Genomic DNA, 22,757 nt, shown 5'->3' with positions numbered 1-22,757 from the left:
AGTCAGCATACAAGCCTTTCCATGGGACCGAGGCTGCACTAGTCCGTGTGAGCAACGATATTCTCTCTTCTATGGACAATGGTAACCTTACAGCACTAGTCCTGCTAGACTTGAGTGCTGCTTTTGACACTGTTGATCATAACATCCTTCTCTCTCGGCTCCAGAATCACCTTGGCATAGAGGACACAGCCCTAGCATGGTGCAAATCGTATCTCCACAATAGAACTCAGCATGTATGTATTGGCACTGCGATATCCGACCCTGTTGTTTTGAACTACTCTGTGCCACAGGGGTCGGTCCTCGGCCCGCAGTGGTTTACGCTGTACACTTTACCGATTCGTGACATCATCCTTAAATGTAATCTGAATTACCATGTGTACGCAGACGACACTCAGCTATACATCACGTTTAAATCTTCTCAAGAAAACGCCAATGCATCTATTGCAAGACTTGAGAAATGCATCCAAGAGATTCGACGTTGGACACAACAAAACTTCCTGAAGTTAAATGATGATAAGACAGAGTTCCTTTTATTTGGGTCACTTCAACAGCTAACTAAGGTTTCAGTACCATACATCTCCATCGGTGATGCTCGGATAGCTCCCTCGCTGAAAGCTCGGAACTTAGGGGTTATTTTTGATTCATCAATGACACTTCAGCCACACATCAACAACATTGTTCGTTTATCATCATATCACATCAGGAATATAGGTAAGATTCGTAAGTACTTGGACAAAAGTGCCACTGAAAAGGTCATTCACGCATTTGTTAGTTCTAGTCTTGACAATGGCAATGCTCTGCTCTACAGTCTTCCTAACAACCAGATTTCCCGACTTCAACGGCTCCAAAATACTGCTGCCCGCATTGTGAGACTGTCTAGAAAATCCTGTGCTATCACCCCCATTCTGAAACAACTACACTGGCTCCCTATCTCTCAACGGATCATCTTCAAGCTGATGCTCATTGTCCACAAAACTCTTAATGGCAAGGCTCCCCACTATATTTCTGAACTGCTTCAAGTTTACACTCCATCAAGGAATCTTCGATCAAGTTCCATGCTTCTCCTCATTGAACCCAAGTCTCAACACTCATGGGGTGACAGGTCTTTTTCTTCAGCCGCGCCACACATCTGGAACTCTCTACCACTTAATCTTTGTTCTTGTGTTTGTACCGCAAAATTCAAGTCTCTTCTCAAAACTTATCTTATGTCACAGGTTTTCAATGACTTATTTTGTTGTTTCTGTTTTTCTTTGTGTTGTGTTTTGTTTTTTTTTGTTTTTTTTTTTGGTTTTACTGTGCCTTGAACACCCAGCAGGGTGGATATGTGCGCATTACAAGTCTTATTATTATTATTATAAAGCGTCCCGAAGGTCCAAGCTTGCCCCCCACGCAGCTGTTTCAATTGATTTTAGGATTGCCCGCAGTGTTTTAATACGGAAGCGCTTTGGGCGGATAAATGGGTTTAGGGGTTTTAAAATTAGAAACAGCCGCCAAGTTTCCGCCTCCTTTTTGGGAACTAGGAAGAAGGTGGCCATAAACCCTGCCCAAGACCCCTGATCGGGGACAATGTGTTTGAGGAGAAGGGAACTGACTTCCCCTTCGAGGGCACGGCACTTGAATGGGTCAGACGGGATGGGCGTTGGCCGCACCACCATGTCTAATGGGAGGATACTTGTGAACTCAAGTCCATAGCCGCGCGTAGCCGATCGTCTCGAGGACCCACATCTCTGATGTGACCTGAGCCCAAGGCCCCAAAATTCCTGAAGGCAGCCTACCCTACCATGGATCCCTTGGTGGGAAGTCTCCTAGAGACAGGGGAGTCACTTTCTGGGTATCGGAAGGCAGACGCAAGGAAGCCGCGACCTGTCTGGGCCCGCTGTGGCCCTTGGCCAGAGGCATGTATTTGTTGTCCCGGGATGCCCACAAAATCCACTGCGGGCTTTCTGTGGGCATCGGCAGGGGATGACAAATAGGAAGCCTGTTTGTGCCTCTTTGCCTGTGGCATGGAGGCCTGTCGTTTCTCCAGGTTTACACGTACATGTACAAGTAACTTGTCCAGGGCCTCAAGGCATTTACTCTCGGCCTCGATGGACTCCTGAAATTGCCCCGCAAACAGGTCTTTCCCCTTTAGAGGGAGCACGTTGAGACGCTTGCATGCCCCCACAGACGTGAGGAACAGCGCATCTAAGATGTTTTGCCCTTCGGGCCGATGTTGCTAGGGTTGAAACCCTTGCAAATTGGTCCAACATGGTGTGCAACCCGTTGTCTAGACAATGGAGGGCTGCTACCATCATATCTGCCGGGACCGCCGAGTCCTCATTGCAGGCTAGCGTCAGGTCCTCAAAAAGAAGGAGCAGGAAGGACAATGTGCGCATGCCAAGGTGTGACGCCGAGTCGATCTTCCTGACTACCTTCTCCATCTTCCCTTGGGCTTATTCTGCAAAGGGATTTTGGAAGAAGCTGTCCCCCTATCAGCGGCAAGTTTAACTAACGCCGGCAAAACTGGTGTTGAGAAATATTTATCGAAGTCCTTTCGAGGGAAATCTATAATAAGTCTCTGCCCAACCTCGTTCCCAGGGGTGATCGATCTCGCTGCGCCATTTTTTCCCCAGCATGCCCTGCTCATCATAACCCCTGGAAGTGTAACTCCAAAAACTTCCAAATATAAGGGATATTACAATTAGTCCTGTGGTTGATCCGTTCTGTGTTGGGCGTTAGTCGCGCACCTGCTGGGTGTGCTGTGTGTAATAAAAGCATTGATCTCTATTATACTGACAGTAGAGATCAATGAATCAAAGTCATAAACTTGCCTTGGCATTCAGTGTTGTGTGACAAAAAAGTTAACACGTACATCTTTATACGCACGCGTTTCGGCGTATAGAGCTTTTTGGAGACGCACGGCGTTTCAAATTTTGCGCATATATGATAGCCAATCAAAGACATGGATCGGAGTTTCCCTCCCAGGGGTTAGAGACGTACAAAGAGCTAGCGTGATACGGCGTGCTGCCCATGGTAGCGAGGTTGGTCTCCGCCCACTTGGAGTAAGTACATGTATTCCAAATGGTCGCCAACATAATGCCCTCGAAACGGTCTCAGCAGACACGATCAAGTGGCATAGCCGGGAAATTATTTTCCGCTTCTCGGAGTGAGGCCTGTCCTCTCCTTGAATGATTGTCGTTCGTTCAACGGGAGGGTCCTCAGATTTCTCGCCAGGAAGGCCCAGTACCAGAGTCATGTCCCGCTGGACAAGGCGAAACTCAGTTTCAGCAATTGAAAGCCACTGAATGCTAGTGGCCAACTCGTCCTCTCCCAAGGACGCGCCGTCGGAGGCACTCAGCAATGGCTTGCCACCCAACCTCATGCCTTACTAAACACGTCCTGGTGTGCATTGTCTGCGATGCACTTGCTGGGTCCTGTGTTGTAAAAGAAGACATAGAAATGTTTTGTGGGCCTCTTCCTGCTGGTTGCCAGCGTTCCAGGCAACAATTGTTGACATGCCGCTCTGTTTTCAAAGAGCAAAAATTTACAGCAACAGCATCATAGGCATTTTACTTACAACAACACAGAGTAAAAAAGTAGTAATATAACTAGACAAACTTGAGGTGTTCGGTTTCCGGGAGTAAAAGCCTGGTGTAATAAAAACAATTATATAACTGATATACAGATCCTTGTCATTTGATTGGTGGAACTTACTTCACGCGACATTCACCATTACTCCCATCCGTACCGGCTATCAAAAAGACCTATTCGCCAAGGGGGAATAGCATTTCCCATTCAACACTTAGGATCATCCTTGTTCCGAACCTGTAATTTGTGTGATTTTTCATGTTAAAATCCATCAAATGTGACCCGCTCTGTGAAAATGAGTCAGATGTAGGCAATTTCGGGAATTGAGTTATATGCATGGCTAGAAAGAACACAGCAGCAGTAATTAGGTATGTGTCTAAGCTTTGGGGTGTATCGCGTTGCTGAGTTACTCCCGTTTGAAATTGGCCACTACACCATTTTTTTTTTTTAAACGAATTACAAGTAAAATGGTATTTTAAACTACCATTGTGTGCAAAAGGATACAAATTAGACAAACATGTAAGTATGATCACAAAATGTTGTATTCATAGCTTTATAGCGTTGTATTCATAGCTTTCCGATGATGTATTGATTGTAAGAATCCATCATGTAGATCAAAAGTTATGATTTTTTGAAATAATAAACTTTGAATTTTTATAACTCAAGAACGGATGACGTAATCATTACGGAAACTTCAACTGATTCTTCTCCTATGAATATCTAACTAAACACATCAACAAAAGTAAGTCCCCCCCCCCCCTAAACAATTCGTCATAACATCGTAAGGTAAAACATTTTCCAAATACAACTAATGAAGAAATAATTCTATGACATGTTTCCTAAGTGGTGTATGAAAATGAAAGATGTCCATGAATTCATGGCTGAATTTTCACACAACACTTCGGAAACATGTCATAGAATTATTTCTTAATTAGTTGTATTGGTAAAATGTTTTACCTTACGATGTTATGGCGAATTGTTTAGGGGGGGACTTACTTTTGTTGATGTGTAAAGTTTGAAGTTCATGCGAAATTGGGAAAGGTTATTTTGTTAGCGGACAAGGGACGGACAGAAGAAGAAGAAGAAAAAGAAAAAGAAGTATGGAGAAAAAGACGAAAAAAACGAACAAAAATAAAAGGTGTTTCGGGCTGTTGGCTCGATCACCTAATAAATACAAATGTATCTCCCGACTGCTGTGCAAATCTCTGTTGACACAGAGCGGAAGTGAGCATTTAACCAAAAAGAAAATATCTCACAACTGCATTATATATTTTTTAAATATGAAATTCGAACATTTCCACAGTTATATTATTAAGAAGATTAGAGTTATATGAATCAGGAGTAGTGACTCAAGACAACTTCAAAATAAACATACACACCAGGAACACCGAACTGATGACTGCTCAACCATATACAAACCTAACACTCAAAGGAGAAGTCATCAAACAAACGACAGACATCAAATATACACACCAGGAACACCGAACTGATGACTGCTCAACCATATACAAACCTAACACTCAAAGGAGAAGTCATCAAACAAACGACAGACATCAAATGTACACACCAGGAACACCGAACTGATGACTGTTCAACCATAAACAAACCTAACACTCAAAGGAAAAGTCATCAAACAAACGACAGACATCAAATATACACACCAGGAACACCGAACTGATGACTGCTCAACCATATACAAACCTAACACTCAAAGGAGAAGTCATCAAACAAACGACAGACATCAAATATACACACCAGGAACACCGAACTGATGACTGCTCAACCATATACAAACCTAACACTCAAAGGAGAAGTCATCAAACAAACGACAGACATCAAATATACACACCAGGAACACCGAACTGATGACTGTTCAACCATATACAAACCTAACACTCAAAGGAGAAGTCATCAAACAAACGACAGACATCAAATATACACACCAGGAACACCGAACTGATGACTGCTCAACCATATACAAACCTAACACTCAAAGGAGAAGTCATCAAACAAACGACAGACATCAAATATACAGTACCGATTGAAAATAACTAGACGCGTGCGATAAATTTAGCGCGATAGAAATGCCTTGGCGCGATAGACTGTTGCGCCGCTTAACGCGTGGGTCTTATCGCGCCAGACAACAAAATGCGTAAACAGCCGTCGGCAATTAGTCGCGCGTAGGCGGTACTCTTTCGCGACAATCTACACGCGACAATCTCCACGCGAAAAATGCTGGACCATTCTCCTTGCATGGTTGCGTGAATGCTTGAGATGTCATTCATTGTTGTTCCCAGCTGAAAGCAACCACAGTTTACAGCCTATTACAGCTTTATTTGGAAGGAAAAAGCCGGTTTGATTTGAAGAACTATTTACTGAAAAGAAGTTTGAAACTCTAGCGGCATCACAAAGGAATTGTTGCTTATAGACAGCCCATTCCAAATGAACCAATGCACGAAAGTTCTATACAGTCACTTTTGTATAAACCTACCGCCTAAAACTAACCCAATAGGCAACGACTACGTCTTTATTTGGAAGGAGACAGCCGGTTTTACTTGACGAGCTAGTTTCAGAAACAAGTATAAAAAGCTAGCGGCATCACATAGGAAGTGTAGGTGTCCCCTTTTGCCACTGTCCCCAGTGAATTAAATTCCCATCAATGGGAAAGTCGGATCCCCAAAAGACCACACTTTTTAAGCAAAGCTTCTTAAATGTTTTACCAGCGGCATCTCAAAGGAACCGTTGACAGTGGAGCTGTCACTCATCTTATTGAAGGGCGTGCATTTTTTTGGGTCGGGATAAATTTATAGTGGGGGGTTTGGCCCTGCGAGTTTTTTCAATTATGTGCTATAAAAAGGAAACATAAACTTGCTTTAACATAGTTCTTTAGAAGTAGGATGTCGTCTTACAGAAATAATTTATGATTACAAAGTCGACAGCCTGAGAGAAGGATATCGCCTCCTTGATACGTTTTATATTCTTGCTCTGATGCTGCAAAACGTATACGTAAGATGACAACATCATGAGATCAATTATGTCGGATAAAAAACTCCTTGAAGTAGAATGTCATTTTCCAGATGCTGTTCAAATTAAATTCATGTTTAGTAACATTGGACTCATATAATCTAGTCAAGGTAGTCGAACCAATACAAAACTTTTATAACATCAAAATAATTTGAATTTAAGTAGGATTTGAAACTTGTACATGGTGGAAAAACGATATAGAAAGGTTTGCAGTAACACCATGTGATGACTATCTCTAATGAGTTTGGGGTGGTTCTGAAAAGAACCGTTGGTTTTCAACTTTGAATTTAAATATAACTCTTGTTACCATAAGTTAAAAAAAAATCATTAAACAAATGTCAATAAAAAAATGATGAAAAGTAATTAAATTCAGGAAAAAAACCCATTGTTTTAGGGAGGCGGCGTAAGAACCTTTCCAAAGCTTATTGACCTTGCCGCGGCAATTATTTCATAGAGAAAGCGGTATTGGCCTCAAAATGACAGAAGTCCGATCAACAGCATCAACAAACTACGTCTTTATTCCAAACTAGAGCGGCATCACAAAGGAATCGTGTTTCTTTGATGATGAAACTCATTACCCCCCCCCCCCACTTTGAATGCGGTTCAAAGTGTCGATCACTTCAGGAAAATCTAGCATCGGGGACATTAATAGACAGAGATATGTTTAAGGGGTAAAAATATACATGTGGATCTACTTCTGGGAAACCAGACCAGGAACAGAGATTAGTTTCCTAAAAGGCACTTTTTAATAAGTTATAAAAAGTCCGATCGACAACAGTTTCTAAAGAAAACCTAACATTTATTGTATTAGCTGTATACATGTAAGCAACTAAGGATGTGTAACGTATTCTGTGCCGTTCGTGAGAAATATGAATGAGGTTAAATCAGGAATTTGACTTGAAATAAACGCAACTTGTAATTAACGCAACGGACGATACACAAAAAATTACATGACCCGGCCCAGTTTTCTTACCTTAAGCTATTAAAGCAAAACAAAAACTGCGCTTACGAGGTGCTTCGCCTAGCGTCTATAATAGCCTACATAAAACGAGGACCAAAAGTGGACAACCCTTTCCCGAAATCTGATAGAGTTAACAGAAATGGGGCGCTTGTACAAAAGGCGGAGAATGGTGATGCAAGTTTTGCCGGCGGTAAGCAGAGCCATAAAAGTTGGCATGGACTCTGCGTTGAGGAGTTCACCCACACAATACCAAATTCCTTATTAAAACGGAAAATACTGGGTATGAAATAAACTCAAGAAGCCTGTATACCAAGGAACATGGGTGTTCCGAAGCTACTGGATGAATCTAAGCAAGATCTGAGATGATTATTATTTTTATTATTATTATTATTATAAGCATCAGTTTCTGCTAAACAGCGATTAATTAATTAATTTCGGTAGAGTTGAACGCAATAACAACAGAAAACACATAGTTACGGGAGCAGTAAATGTTTAATTGCGTCGAAAAAGGTCATGACATAACATGGTGGTTTGAGAATTGTCGGACTTGGCTACGATCCAGTGATAATGTTGTAATGTATCTGTTTTTATTAATAGTACAGAACCTTATTCCCCCCACGCGATAATTCCCAATTGATCTTAATGATAAGCATTCGCACTAAATTAATGGATTCCACGCGCTAAATTAATTATTCCACATGAGATGGAAGAGCGAGGCGCTGGCGATTGTTATTACTCACCGTCACTAACCCCCCCCCCCCCCCCCAGTAATGTGTAGGCAATACGAACTGTTTGCAGCCGAACTATGTACCCTTGGCTCACACTTTGGGGTTCTACATCAGCGATCTAAACTGGTGCACCCCCCCCCCCCCCCCGCAAAAACATAAATAACTGTGGTCTGTATCTTATACGAAAGTGGAAAACTTATGAATCAGTGATACAAACTCAAGCGGTCATACTCAACGTTAACTGATGAACATCTCAATATTATTAATATTAACAAAGAGGCCCTTACTGTTTTTTTTCCTAGTCGGTTTTAAACTTCTTCACGGCGTGGACCTTATTCACCTTTAGGAATAATATTTACTCGACATTTTATGTAAGATTGAACCATCCGAAAGGTTCCAAAATGCATTTTGAGAAAATAATGTTCTTGTTCACTGTTTTTGTTCACTGTTTTTACCAATCATATTTAATTTGTACTGTCTCCGCATAGAAATAAAAATAGTCCAGAAGTAGCAAGATGTCATGCACAGAACAGCTTTTAAGAATATGTGACGATTAATTATCTTCTTTTAGGATGTCATACAATTAGACGACGCTCTACTTTCAACTAGTCGTCATCCCAATTTAATTTTTATCTCAAAAAGTAATTTTCCAAACATTAAAAAAATGTGTGATTGTTCGCATTTAATTGTTTCAGTCCTAAGTCAAAGATAGTAAAGCAACAAAACACTTAAACTACTTAAAACTACTTAAAACAGTAATAACAAAGCATGTCAATAATTTAATTCCAAAAAATACATAGTTTCAGAAAGCAGATAATTTAACAGAACTTTCAATCATAAAAAATTCTCTAGCAAGGTATTAATAACAAAGTCAACGGCTCCCGCGGTGTGGACGTGTTCTTTATTTAGGCACCATACTCCAAGCGGCGTATTCCAAAGCATGGGCCTTGTCGCATCAATTATTTCCACACGCAAGCGATATAACCACAAAAAGACAGAAGCCCGATCCACAGAATCAACCAATCACGTATTTATTTTGAAGGAAGCTGCTGTTTTATGTGAAGGCTTATAAAATAAAGAAACTCCAAACCACAGCGGCATCACAGAGGAATCGTGTCCCCCCCCCCCCCCCCCCACGTTTGAACGCGGTTAACATCACAAGTGTCATTCACGGTAGAGAAATTTATCGGGGACTTTTATTGGCGGGGACATTTTTAAGAGGTTTAAATATACTTGTGGGGTTTATTTTTGGGAAAACAGACAAGGTAACCGAGAATGGTTTCCTTAAAGGCCCTATCAAATATTAACAATAATATCAGGCAAGCATTTAAAAGAAAAATTGCTGTTGTTGTTATGTTGTTCGAAACGTCCAGACGATTTATCTCTCAACTCTTCTTAAAGGCAGTGGACACTATTGGTAATTACTCAAAATAATTATTAGCATAAAACCTTACTCGGTAACAAGTAATGGGGAGAGGTTGGTAGTATAAAACATTGTGAGAAACGGCTCGTCTTGAAATATTAGTCCATGAAATGCTTTACTTTTTGAGAAAACGGTAAAACAATATAAATTCTCGTTAGCGAGAATTACGGATTTATTTTAAACACATGTCATGACACGGCGAAACAAGAGTGGGTTTTCCCGGTTTTTTTTTTCTCCCGACTCCGATGACCGATTGAGCCTAAATTTTCACAGGTTTGTTGTTTGATATATAAGTTGTGATACACGAAGTGTGGGACTTGGACAATACTGTTTACCGAAAGTGTATAACGGCTTTAAAACAGTCTCCATGAATAGCATGTCGATAAAAAAGCATGTCAATAATTTTAATTCCGAAAAATACATAGTTTAAATAAGCAGATAATTTAGCAATCAACGCATTCACGCATTTCTCCTGCATTTTTTTAAATTCGTCCTCCAGCAACGTAAATAAAAAAGTCAACGATTCCCGCGGTATGGACGTTTTCTTTATAGGCACCATACTCCAAGCGGCGTAAGAATATTCCAAAGCCCATGGGCCTTGTCCCAGCAATTATTTCCACAAAAAGACAGAAGCCCCGATCCACAGAATCAACCAATCACGTATTTATTTTGAAGGAATCTGCTGTTTTACGTAAAGGCTTATAAAATAGAGAAACTTCAAACCACAGCGGCATCACAGTGCATGCTGATGATACATGACCCGGTCCAGTTTCATAGTTTCATGTCTCTGTTACCGTAGGCAAAAAACTGCGCTTACGGTGTACGGTGCTTACGTCTATGTTTTGCTTGTTGTGTAATCCGCGTTAAAATGGACAACCCTTCCTGAAAAACTGGGGGAAATCCGAAATTCTGATTTTCATAAAGCTGAACTTGAATCTGCTATGAAATGAACTTATCAGGCCTGGAAGTATAAAAAAAACTGACCGCCAAGCATGCACAGACAAATCTGGCTTAAAAGAAACTTGTAATCAGCCAAAGTTCCGTAAAGATTGTTTTTTTGCAACCGGTTGCCTACTAAGCTTAGTATAGGCATTTGCTAAGCAATATTTTTCTGTTTAACAACATTATGAAATTGGGCCCTGCCATAATTAAAGCATGTTAGCACGTCTATCATGTCGCCTGCTAAGCACAGAAAAGTATTACATAAACGGGTAACCAGCAGAATTTTTACATCATAAAGTTTAAATTGTTGTGACTGGTGCCCACTAAATTCTTGCTCAGCAAAGAATGTGTCAAGCATTAGTTTCTTGATGAAAAATGTACTCGCTGGCGTTTTGATTCAACACTAGCTGGCAGATTCGAATACGCCGTCATTATTTACTGCACAGACCTTTACTACACAGACCGCATACGTACAATGTGCACACGTTATCCACACATTATACACACACACAACTAGATTTCATTATCGATTTTTTTGAGATGAAAATAACCCTATACATTGTGTGTGTAGGAAAACATCCATTTTGTTACGTTAGATCAGTAGCACTTTTTCACTACAGCATACATTGTACATAGGCGCTACGTACGTGCACACTGTTGTACAATCTAGACGTAGATTCTCAAAACACAATCTCGCACGAGTGGAAATCAGACTTTGAGAGCTGGGTCACTCTTATGCGTGAGGGGCGGACATCAATGGACAACCACTACCATTCTATACATTTTCAAATATGTTATTGAAATTTGAAGTAATTATTCTCATATAAATTATTAACAATGAACAGCGACGGTTTGCATGAATTGTCAAAAATTTCAACTTGTTAATACACTCTGGAAAAGGAAGCAAACTCGTCAAAGTATGTGGTAAGGGGTTTGTTTGAGACGTATAGGTGAGGGACCCTCACTTTACGTCCCATCCGAGGAAGAAAATTAAATCATCCTTAATCATGTTCAACATTTTATATACATAATAGGATGTTTGTATTACCATTTCACGTTCAAAACTTATAGGTATTTTATGTTCCTTTTGCCAATCCCTCGCGCTTTCATGACTTGCATTCAATTTCAGCGATTTGTGGCTAATGGCTCGGTATGGTGTGGTTTTTAAATGTTTTTAATGTGCAACTATAATCCAATAATGGAAGCTAGTCTCCCCCGTCCCGCCCCCCCCCCCCCCCCCCCCCCCGCTAAGCCTTGTGTTGGGGTTGGGTGCAGTAGGGTGGGGTAACCCCTTCATCCCTTTAAAAAAATATATATATAAAAAATCACCCAAAACCAAATAAGGAAACAGTCAAAAAATAAAAAACACCCAAGTAAATTCCCCCCCCCCCAAAAAAAAAATGTTGCTGTATAATTTGTATCACCTTCAAAGAAACTTTTCTTAAAAGCCAGTTACATTTGTATTTTTGGGCATGAAATACTTGAATGTCGATTATTAATTCTAATCCGGGCACAATGTTGAAACCCAGTTTGGTGCTCTATGGCAACACTGTTGCTAGGAAGCCCTCGAATCTTTGCAAATGCACAATCTGTCCCCCAGTCGGATTGAATTACCATCAACAGAATGTCCCGCAATCAAAGGCCACAACAATTCAACCAGCCGAGCGGCACCACAGAGGAATCGTTGAACATTGGAGGTGTCAATCACCCCCAGTATTTTTTAGCCACAGTATTTATTAAACATGTATTAAATGGCAGATATGCTTTCCTCGAAACGTAAAGTACTGGAAAAAAACTTCCAAGCCAAATAAGTCCTGCGTTAATGAAGAGGGAACAAGTTGAGCTGTGCACATCATTCTGAATATTGCTATTTTCATATCATTCTTATTACAATCTTGTTAAGGAAAGTCGCAGGCCTTAAAATTGCAGTGCTGCCAGGTTCCAATACAAACTTATTTTCACCAAAAGAAGTGCATAAGAACGTAAGAAGATCTAAGGAAAATTGCTGTGCCCCCTTCAAGAGCGAAGTTGAAGCCTGTCTGTCAGTTATTCTTCTTCAAAGAGGGTTCAAATTCATAAAGCCCATAATCACAGAAATATGATAAACACAGTAAAACAATTGCTTAGCAGACACAGTGTACCAGCCAAAATTCCATAAAATTGACATCGTTGCAACTTGTGCCCCACTCATTTTTTGCTTTTATACAGCAAAGAATTTAGCTAAGCAGTGTTTTCTCGCCTAACAGCTTTATTTAATTGTGTCCGGTTTTTTTTATTATACATATATATACCTTTTGAACGATAGATGGGTACATTATGGGGTGCTGGCTTGGTTGTTTGTATGGGTTTTAAAAATGTATATATAAATATTTTCGCCTATTTTCATAGTACTTTTGCCCGAGTTGCTCAACAGTAACTGCTCGTTGGTTTAATAATTTAAAACAATGTTTTGATGTTGCTATTTTGATTGAATTTTTGTTTTTGTAGATTCAAGTAAAAAGCAAAAAAACCTTGATTTTTAAGAGTATTGCACGAGAAATCGTTGTGTTGTAAGTAATAAGAATCTATAAGTTGTTGCCCATCAGCCGTGTCAATTTTTTTTAATTTTTTTTTAAGCGCTTTGCCTATTCGCCTGCAATGCGAAGTTTGTGTAGGTTTATAGATCGGGCCATGGAAATTAAAATACACAGTGTATCCCCCACACATAGAGAGAGCTTAATATAGAGCTCTATGCCCCCCCCCCCCCCCACCACACACCACACACTGAGGATTTAACTTTATACAGAGCGTTTGCGCGTATGACACGCTGGCTGTGGTTTGTTACAATGTATTACTTCACCTGGCAGTTTCTGTTTTAAAACTTGACAGTCTTTTAAACATGCGCGTATTATATTATCCACACAGTACAGTCAGCTTTCATTATCGATTATTTTGCTCTCCTTTTTGTGTAGAGAGCAAACTAATTCTACAAGCAGTGTGCATATCCGCATAGTGTATAGTATAATATATACGTTTGGTATATGACTTTTAAAAATGGCGATACTATACTTACGTTGTAATGGTAGCAGGAACCTTTGATTAAAATAACTGCCGGAGACTACGGCAGGGGGTGTGGATATAAGAAAACAAAATCGACTTCAATTATTCATAATGTTAAGAGAACTTGACCAAAAGTGTAAATTATTATTGTGCGTCGCCGGGCGGGCGGACACGAAAAATATGGATTTTGATTTGTTTCAATATTATTTTAGTGTGGTTTTAAAACCAAAGACGGCACCAGAACGAAAATATGTCAAATAAATCTTTAATGAAAAAATATCGCCCGAGGTTAATTATAATACACTTAACTTTAAAGACTTACTTTTAACAAAATAAATTTACGGTCAGATGTTGATCCACGCGGTTCCGAAGAGGGAGAGTTACGGACATACGGTCGCTAGAGTATTTTCAGAAGCAAATTGACAACGATCTTTGGATAGTTTTCTAGTCCTTCATTAACCAAAGACATAAGCGCAAAATAATTCCTTTGTGATACGTACATTTTTATCAATAAACGGCGTATCTTCAAAACCGACTCAAAAACAAATTGTTAATATGATTGTCATGTGTATTAATCTACCGTACCGAAGAGGAAGGGTTGGGTACGACACTCTAGAGTAATTTTATCATCCACAAACGTAGCCGTATTTTACTTCTTCAATACACTTTATGGGAGATTCACAGTAATCCGTTTGCCTTCACCTAAATAAAAATGAGGTCAACGTATATCCATACCTTAAAATTGTTTACGTTGCCGGGGGGGGGGGGAGCGGGTGTGATAAAACAAAATTGAATTAAATTATATATTATTGTAAACTAAAAATGTTGTATGTTCGCCACCGGGCGAACACAACTACTACTTTTTGGGGTTTTTTACAAGAAAAAAAACATCGCCGCGATCCGCAATAAAATTAACCAACTAATAAAAATGTCCTGATGCTTGAAAAACGTCACCGCACAGTTGCCCATTTGAATATGTATACGCTTGCCTGTGCCGAAATAAATGTTAATATTTTAACAGTTTAATAGTTGGGTTATAACTTGTGATGGCGTTCCGCTTTTTTTGGCATTAATATTATTACTCAAAAATAACAAGTTGGACACAGATCAGATTTTCGGGAGAAAAACTCAATCATGTCGAATAAATCTGTTATAAATATATAACTGCCCGTGATTATTACAACACAAGTAACTTTTAAGGCGTTACTTTGAATAAAACAAAATGAATTTGTCAAGTGTTAATGTGTTTATCTATGGTACCGAAGATGGAGAGTTAGTATGATCGCCAGAGTAATTTCAGAAGCAAATTGGCAACGATCTTTGGATAGTTTTAGTCTATGCTTTCAGTAACAAAAGACAAACACCATTTCAAGCGTCAAATAATATCCTATGTGAAAAGTACATTTTGTTATGCTCAAAATAAACATCGATTGTTAATTAAAAATAGGTACTTTTAAAACCGACTCTTAAACGAATTGTTAATATTGATAATATTGACAATATTGATAACATTGATAATATTGTATTAATATTGTACTAATCTACCGTACCGAAGAGGAACGGTTGGGTACCATCACTAAAGTAGTTTTATCGTCAACAAACGTAGTCTAAGTCATTACTGGAGGCGATACCTATACACAAATCAAGACTGGTCATATTGTAAAACACAATTTTCCAATTGGCTGTTAAATTCCCAATGTCATTTCAACTGGCATTTGGCCATTGGACCACCGAACCCAAAGAAAACCACAGAGACACCGCGCATCCCAGCGGCTTGTCTTTTGAGGGAAACAAAATGTATAACAAACTGGGGGGGGGGGGGGGGTTAAGATAAGACATGATTGGATCTCGATAAGAGTGTCAATCATACTCACAGAAAATACGGACGCAAACTTCTTAACGGTTGAACCGTGGCTGAAATTTCCCAGGCGTAATCACACCTCAATCGAATGAATTCCGATCACACACACAACTAGTTGCCGACACCGACTGGCATTTAATTTTACAACAAATAATACTACAGCCGGGATACACCTGCCTGTGAGGAGTATATGTTTTTTTTTTATATTGACAATCCCAATCCATTTCAAAAGAATTATATGTGAAAATGGGGACCCAGACTTCTAAAAGGTGTAAGAACATTGTCTGGACTTTAACCAATCACAACTCAAGCAAAATAATGCAAACTTCCAATCACAGACACAAGTTGCCGACACCTAATCACAGACACAAGTTGCCGACACCTAATCACAGACACAAGATGCCGACACCTAATCACAGACACAAGATGCCGACGTTACAAAGTAATCAACTATGTACATGTACATGTATGGCGCCGGTAAATCAGGCATCATCAAAGCACGTACATTCTCAGGAAATCACGCAAAATGTCGCGTGGGTACTGCCAGTTTAGCGCATGGCGCTCCACGCGTGGGCGTCGCGCAGATGGTATTGGACCAAAGAAAATATGGCGACGACGCAGACTTCTCAAAGGTTGAACCAAGTTGAACACTGTCTTGGCTTATAACCAATCACAACTCAAGCAATGCCAACTTCCAATCACAGACACAAGTTGCCGACACCTAATCACAGACACAAGATGCCGACACCTAATTACAGACACAAGATGCCGACAGTGCCTGGCATTTAATTTCACAACAATGAAAATACACATTGAGTCAATTTTTTTCATAATCAGACCGCCAACTTCATTTTAAAAGACCATTATTTGAACACCCAAAATAATCAACTACACATGTATGGCGCCGGTGAATCACGCAACATCAAAGCATCCTTCAATCTCAGTAATAACGGTGAATTATACCATCAAAGCAACCTTCATTATGGGGATAATCATGGGAATTGAGCGACATCAAAGCACTATTCATTCACTAGTAATCACGCAAAATGTTGCGTGGGTTTTGCAAGTTTAGCGCGTGGCACTCCACGCGTGAGTCTCACGCGTTAATATACCGACGGCTATTTGACTTTTTTTCAAGACATGTTATCGCGCCAACCTCCACGCCCGTTTGCGCGCTAAATTTATCGCACGGCGTCTAGATATTTTCAATCGGTACTGTACACACCAGGAACACCGAATTGATGACTGTTCAACCATATACAAACCTAACACTCAAAGGAGAAGTCATCAAACAAACGACAGACATCAAATATACACACCAGGAACACCGAACTGATGACTGTTCAACCATATACAAACCTAACACTCAAAGGAGAAGTCATCAAACAAACGACAGACATCAAATATACACACCAGGAACACCGAACTGATGACTGTTCAACCATATACAAACCTAACACTCAAAGGAGAAATCATCAAACAAACGACAGACATCAAATATACACACTAGGAACACTGAATTGATGACTGTTCAACCATATACTGTACAAACCTAACACTCAAAGGAGAAGTCATCAAACAAACGACAGACATCAAATATACACACCAGGAACACCGAACTGATGACTGTTCAACCATATACAAACCTAACACTCAAAGGAGAAGTCATCAAACAAACGACAGACATCAAATATTTGGGGTCAATGATGGCATCATCAGAGAGTGACATGTGACAAAGTAGATCTGTTGCCTGGGGGGGGGGGGGCTTTTTGGAAACTCAGAAGGATATGGAAGTCTTCCGCCGTGACTCAAAGCTAAAGCTCAACTTCTTCAAGACAGCCTGCCTACCTATACTACTATATGGCTGTGAGACATGGATCCTTACCAAGCACCTCGCTGCATTACTCAACAGTTATCACACAAACTGCCTCCGAATCATACTTGGAATAAAAAGTCTGACAGGGTTACCAACACCGGGTTGTACAGCATCAAGCACCAAAGTGCATTAACTCAGACCATCCAAAAACGACAACTAAGATGGGTTGGACACAACCTACCAATGAGCCACTCAACATCTATGATCTGTAATTCCCGTCGCATGGCCGTTGCAAACAAGGTCGTCACCGCCTACTGTACCCTGAGTACATCGGAAGATTTGTTTCTCTGGATTTTCTGAGATCTCTCCTCTTGAGATTCGGAGAATAACGCAAGACAGGAGAGAATGGAAAAGACTTGTGTCCTCCTGCCGTGCAGTCGACTGATGATGATGATTATGACACATCGCAAACCCTGGGTCAACGATATGCCTTAAAAATGTTCACATACATACAGGGGTAAATGTATTGGTATAAGGCACTTACCATACCGCAAATGGATCGTAACTACGAACATATGTAAAACAGCACTTCCATTTTTGTATTTACTTTAAAATTTCAACAAAAATAGCTTCATGGATTTGTTTTACACAACCAACCTATGTCTTTGTTATTGTAGAGATACCGGAAGGAGAGCCAGTCCTCTAATTAATAAAGGACGAGCATTCGCCAAAATACAATCAATAATAATAAATGCTATCAGAGACGTCTATATCAAAATAAACTTCTCCCGTATAGGTTTAATTCATTTAACCCTAAATACAAAAAGTTACAACACTACAGTATACAATACATGTAGCCAATGCAGAGAAAGTTCACAAAAAAGTCTGAAACCATGTGGCTTCCATGCAACACACACGGATGGACGCACTAAACACGATCTATAAACAATCCGATCAAAGTAGAATCCTTAAAAATCACAATAATTCAGGTAAAATTGGGAGTCAAAACACAAAATAATACTCACAGATAGCTCTATAAACTTATCCCTCCCAGATAAATGGGTTTTTGGAGCATGGCCAGAGCCATGCTCCCTATGTGCTCTTCCAAGAACGAAGCTATTGAAAAAGAGGGTGAATGTCACGTGACAACAATAAGGGAGCACTTGGTGGATCCCTACATTATCAGGGCTCAATATTAACACTGGACTGCTGATTTTAAAGATGGACCAGTTAACTCATGATTAAAAGACCAGATTGTGTAAGATCTTTGTGATTTTTTTTTTTTTTTCAGTTCTCTTTCACGAAATGGATCTTCTCCGAGTGCTTGTTCAACTCATTTTGATTCTGGTCTTACAATGTAAGAGCAGCTGGTTCTCTTGCCTTTTTTGCATGATACAGTACATGCAAAACCACTTTCACAACATCGCTTTCACAAAAAGAACATACATGTTACTGTATACAGTATTCAAAGAACACAGTGGTGTATCTCAACATATGCATAAAATAACAAACCTGTGAAAATTTGAGCTCAATCGGTCACCTAGGTTGCGAGATAATAGTGAAAGAAAAACAACCCTTGCAACACAAAGTTTTGTGCGTTTAGATGGTTGATTTCGAGACCTCAAGTTCTAAACTTGAGGTCTCGAAATCAAATTAGTGGAAAATTCCTTCTTTCTCGAAAACTATAGCACTTCAGAGGGAGCCGTTTCTCACAATGTTTTATACAATCAATCTCTCCCCGTTACTCGTCACCAAGAAAGGTTTTATGTCAATAATTATTTTGAGTAATTACCAATAGTGTCCACTGCCTTTAATAGGAAATTCCACGAGAATGTTCACAAGATGTAATGTGTTTGTGCATGTGGTTTTACATTGCCCTCATTGTAATGATTTTGCTGCAAACATTTCAATAAAAATCTCAATAAGAAGCTGCAAATCCCTTTATTTTCACCCCCAAATTATTTCATTAGAAGGGGTAGCTGTCAGCTAGAGTCGGACAACTTCGCGGTCTCCCCCTTCACAGCCTAACTTCATGCTGTGCACTGTGCAAAATCCACCGTGCGTGAGCTCGCTCAAACCTCAGTAATTTACGTAGTCTAACCATACTCTCAAAAGAAACCTCTTTTGTAGTAGAATACTGGGAACATCAAACAGCAAATGTGATTTAAGTCAATGTCACAATATTCAACTTTATAAAAAAGAGCTCCTTTTTTAATTGAAAGTGTTATTTATTGAAAATACAGCCACTTATGGTCCATCGGTACAAGTGTTCCCATGTCTTTACTGTGAAGCTGTGTTTTTCTGTACCCACTATAGGTCACGTGATCACATACATGTATTAACATTGGCAGCGTAATCGGTCTATTGTTATAATTATTATTAAGTATGGAGTGATGACCATTAAATGTTTTCAATGCTTTAGCTCATTCAACTGGAGCCAGAAATCTTTGAGTTTTATCTTTCCATATATGCATCTTTATGTAAAAAGCAATATTTGATTTAAGTTTCAAGTCAGTACATCATGGAAATAAGGAGTCTTAGCTCATTCGACTAAAACCAGGGATTAATTCTTTGAGTTTTATCTTTTCATATAAATCTACATGTAAGAAGCAATATTTGACTTAAGTTTCAATTCATAAAATCAGGAGTTATGACCATTTAAGGTTTTTATTGTTTCAGCTCATTCAACTGGAACCAGTGATGCACTCTTTGAGTTTTATCTTTTCGTATGAATATATGTAAAAAGCAGTAGTTTGACATCAGTTCATCATTGAAATAACAAGTTATGTCTACATACAAATTTCTCTTTGTTTTAGCTCAGGTAACTGAAACCAGCGTTTAATTCTTTAAGTCCTATCTTTTCATATTAATCTATGTGTACGAAACAATATTTGATTAAGTTTTATATTGGTACATCAGTACATTAATGAGCTATGACCATTGAAGTTGTTTAGCTCATTCAACTGGAACAAGTGATAAATTCTCAAGTTTTATCTTTTTACATGTTTTATGTGAATTTACAAGTACGAAGCAATATTTGATTTAAGTTTCAAGTCCGTATGTCATCGTTTCAGCTCATTCAACCGGAACCAGTGACAGAGATTTTGATTTTTGTTTAAACAAATGATTTCAAAACATTAAGAGTTTACTTTTGCACTCTTTGAGTTTTATCTTATCATATGAATCCTTATGTAAAAAGCAATATTTGATTTAATTTTCAAGTCATAACATCATTGCAATAAGGAGTTATGACTATTTAATGTTTGTTTAATGTTTTAGTTCATTCAACTGAAACCAGTGATCAATTCTTTGAGTTTTATACAAATCTACATGTAAGAAGCAACATTTGACTTAAGTTTCAAGTCAATACATGTACATCATTGCAATCGGGAGTTATGACCATTTATGTTTTTCATTGTTTCAGCTCATTCAACTGGAACCAGTGACAGAAAGTTTAATTTTTGTTTAAACATTAAGATTTTAACCTGAGTTTTTTTTTTTTTTTTTCCAGACGTCAATGTTTCAAAAACCTTTTAAACAAAAATTATTTTAAAAAAATTTACATTATTGGAAAACATAGCTGAAAATTACTGAAAATGACTGCCAATTATATTTAATAATCTCAATTAAGCTTTTACATACCAAAAAACAACCAAACTCAAAGACTTAAAATTAACCCAAAAACTTTTAAAATTTCCACTGATCGCGGGTATATTTTTTTATGTAGGCTCGCACAGCTCTGCAGCTCGCCAAAAACTAGTATGTCACTATACATGTACATGTACAGCATGGGCCTTTGCTGGTTCACGCCAGTATTATTAATAGCGCAGTACACACAAGAGTTTGGGGAAGGCGAGCCGCCCTACTAAGATTTCAGGTGGCTGCCAAAGAAACGGCTGCCCTGCCAAAGTAAATGACTGATTGAAAAATTAGTTGGCAAGACTGTCCGTAGGCCATAGAGCTATATATATTGACTAGAGCGCTAACTTGCTCTGCGTTTTGAAGCCACCCTGGGCGCAGACATGTTTGGTGTGTTGCGTGAATTCGGAATTTTAAGAGAACACACATTGCCGCGATTATCATTCGGCATGTGCGTATACGTACGCAGCTGTCCACTCGCGTACGTCCGCGCTATGAAAACCGCAACTTCGACTTGATTGCCGTACTATTTTTTGCTTCGATGGCACATAAAAAAGAACAGACGCACGATCATGCAAATAGCCGTACAATTGCTGTACAAAATTTCAAGTTTTTGTATTGGTTTGTACATAAACATGGATGCATCCACATGGCTTCAAAACTTTAGTGCGTGTATAACGGGGTGTTAGCGCTCTAGTCAATATATTGCATACAGTGATTTGCATAGATGAATAGTTATAACCAACAGTGACGTAAGTCTACATGTACGAATCTATTTTTAGAGGGGGGTATTATTCATACCAGTTACAAAAATCGCGTATAGTTAGCAAAAAAATGTTTTAAAAACCCCAAAGCAGTCTATGGTCATGATGGTCAGCATACGCTTTTCCAGCCATTGCAACTGTCAAATCTACATGAAATTGTTGCGCACCGTTGTAAGTAGACTGGTGCTACGTTTATGTAATCGTTTTACTATAGCATGGCAAGAGGATCCAGTCTACATGTACATGTATATATCCATATAAACAACCGGCAAACACGCATCAGGCATATCCTTCGACATCCAAAGATCGTCCTGAAAAAAAAGGGGGAAAAATTCCCCCAAAATATGGTAGCTGCAGTCACTAGTCAGCTTGGAAGGAAAAACTGGCATTATGTTAATAAGGAGCTGGAATATGTAGCAGCCCTGATACTTCACGACGGCAACGACGGCAATTGCCGTCGTTGCCCCTACCGATTGCCGCAATGCCCTTCAAAAAACCAATTTTTCACTGCAATGATTGCCGTGCCCTTTTCTCATCATTGCCGCCGTGCCCTTCCTCCCAAAAACAAATTATATTCAACGTTGTCAAAGTTCGAAAATAAGCCAAAAAGTCCCGATGTCTGTGTAAATTTCACACAACGAAATATACCCCAATTTCACGCACGTAAGGCCCAACAGCAGATTTCAGGCCCGTTAGTCGTTGTTCTTTGCGTGCGACAAAAAAATACTCGAAACATCGAACGCTAGAGGGCGTTTCGATAAGCGATAGCGTGAGAGTAAACGCCCTCTAGTGGTAAAATTACGCGAACCAACGCTAAACGCCTTGAGAAAAAGACTCGACGTGCCTTTGCATGCTGGGATAGTGGTTTTCCCCATGATGTGATGTACCATCATGTACAGCATAGCCGTCGCGCACCGCATGCATTTATTCTGTCAACATCGTGTCAAAATGGAGCAGTTACGTGGGAATTTTAGCGTCTCTACGAAAAACTAC

General features: G+C 39.5%; 1 protein-coding gene across 1 annotated transcript in view; it reads right to left on the bottom strand.

The window, feature by feature from the left end:
- Window positions 1-3,357: 3,357 nt before the first annotated feature.
- LOC117300248 overlaps window positions 3,358-22,757 on the bottom strand; it is a 70,405-nt gene continuing 51,005 nt past the window's right edge. The window contains exon 7 of the mRNA XM_033783976.1: window positions 3,358-3,413. Coding sequence (XP_033639867.1) covers window positions 3,358-3,413 — 56 coding nt within the window. The remainder of the gene's footprint in view (window positions 3,414-22,757) is intronic.

The sequence above is a fragment of the Asterias rubens genome, chromosome 15 (assembly GCF_902459465.1).
Source record: "Asterias rubens chromosome 15, eAstRub1.3, whole genome shotgun sequence".
NCBI classification, from domain to species: domain Eukaryota; kingdom Metazoa; phylum Echinodermata; class Asteroidea; order Forcipulatida; family Asteriidae; genus Asterias; species Asterias rubens.
This window is presented reverse-complemented; position numbering and strand designations above follow the sequence as displayed.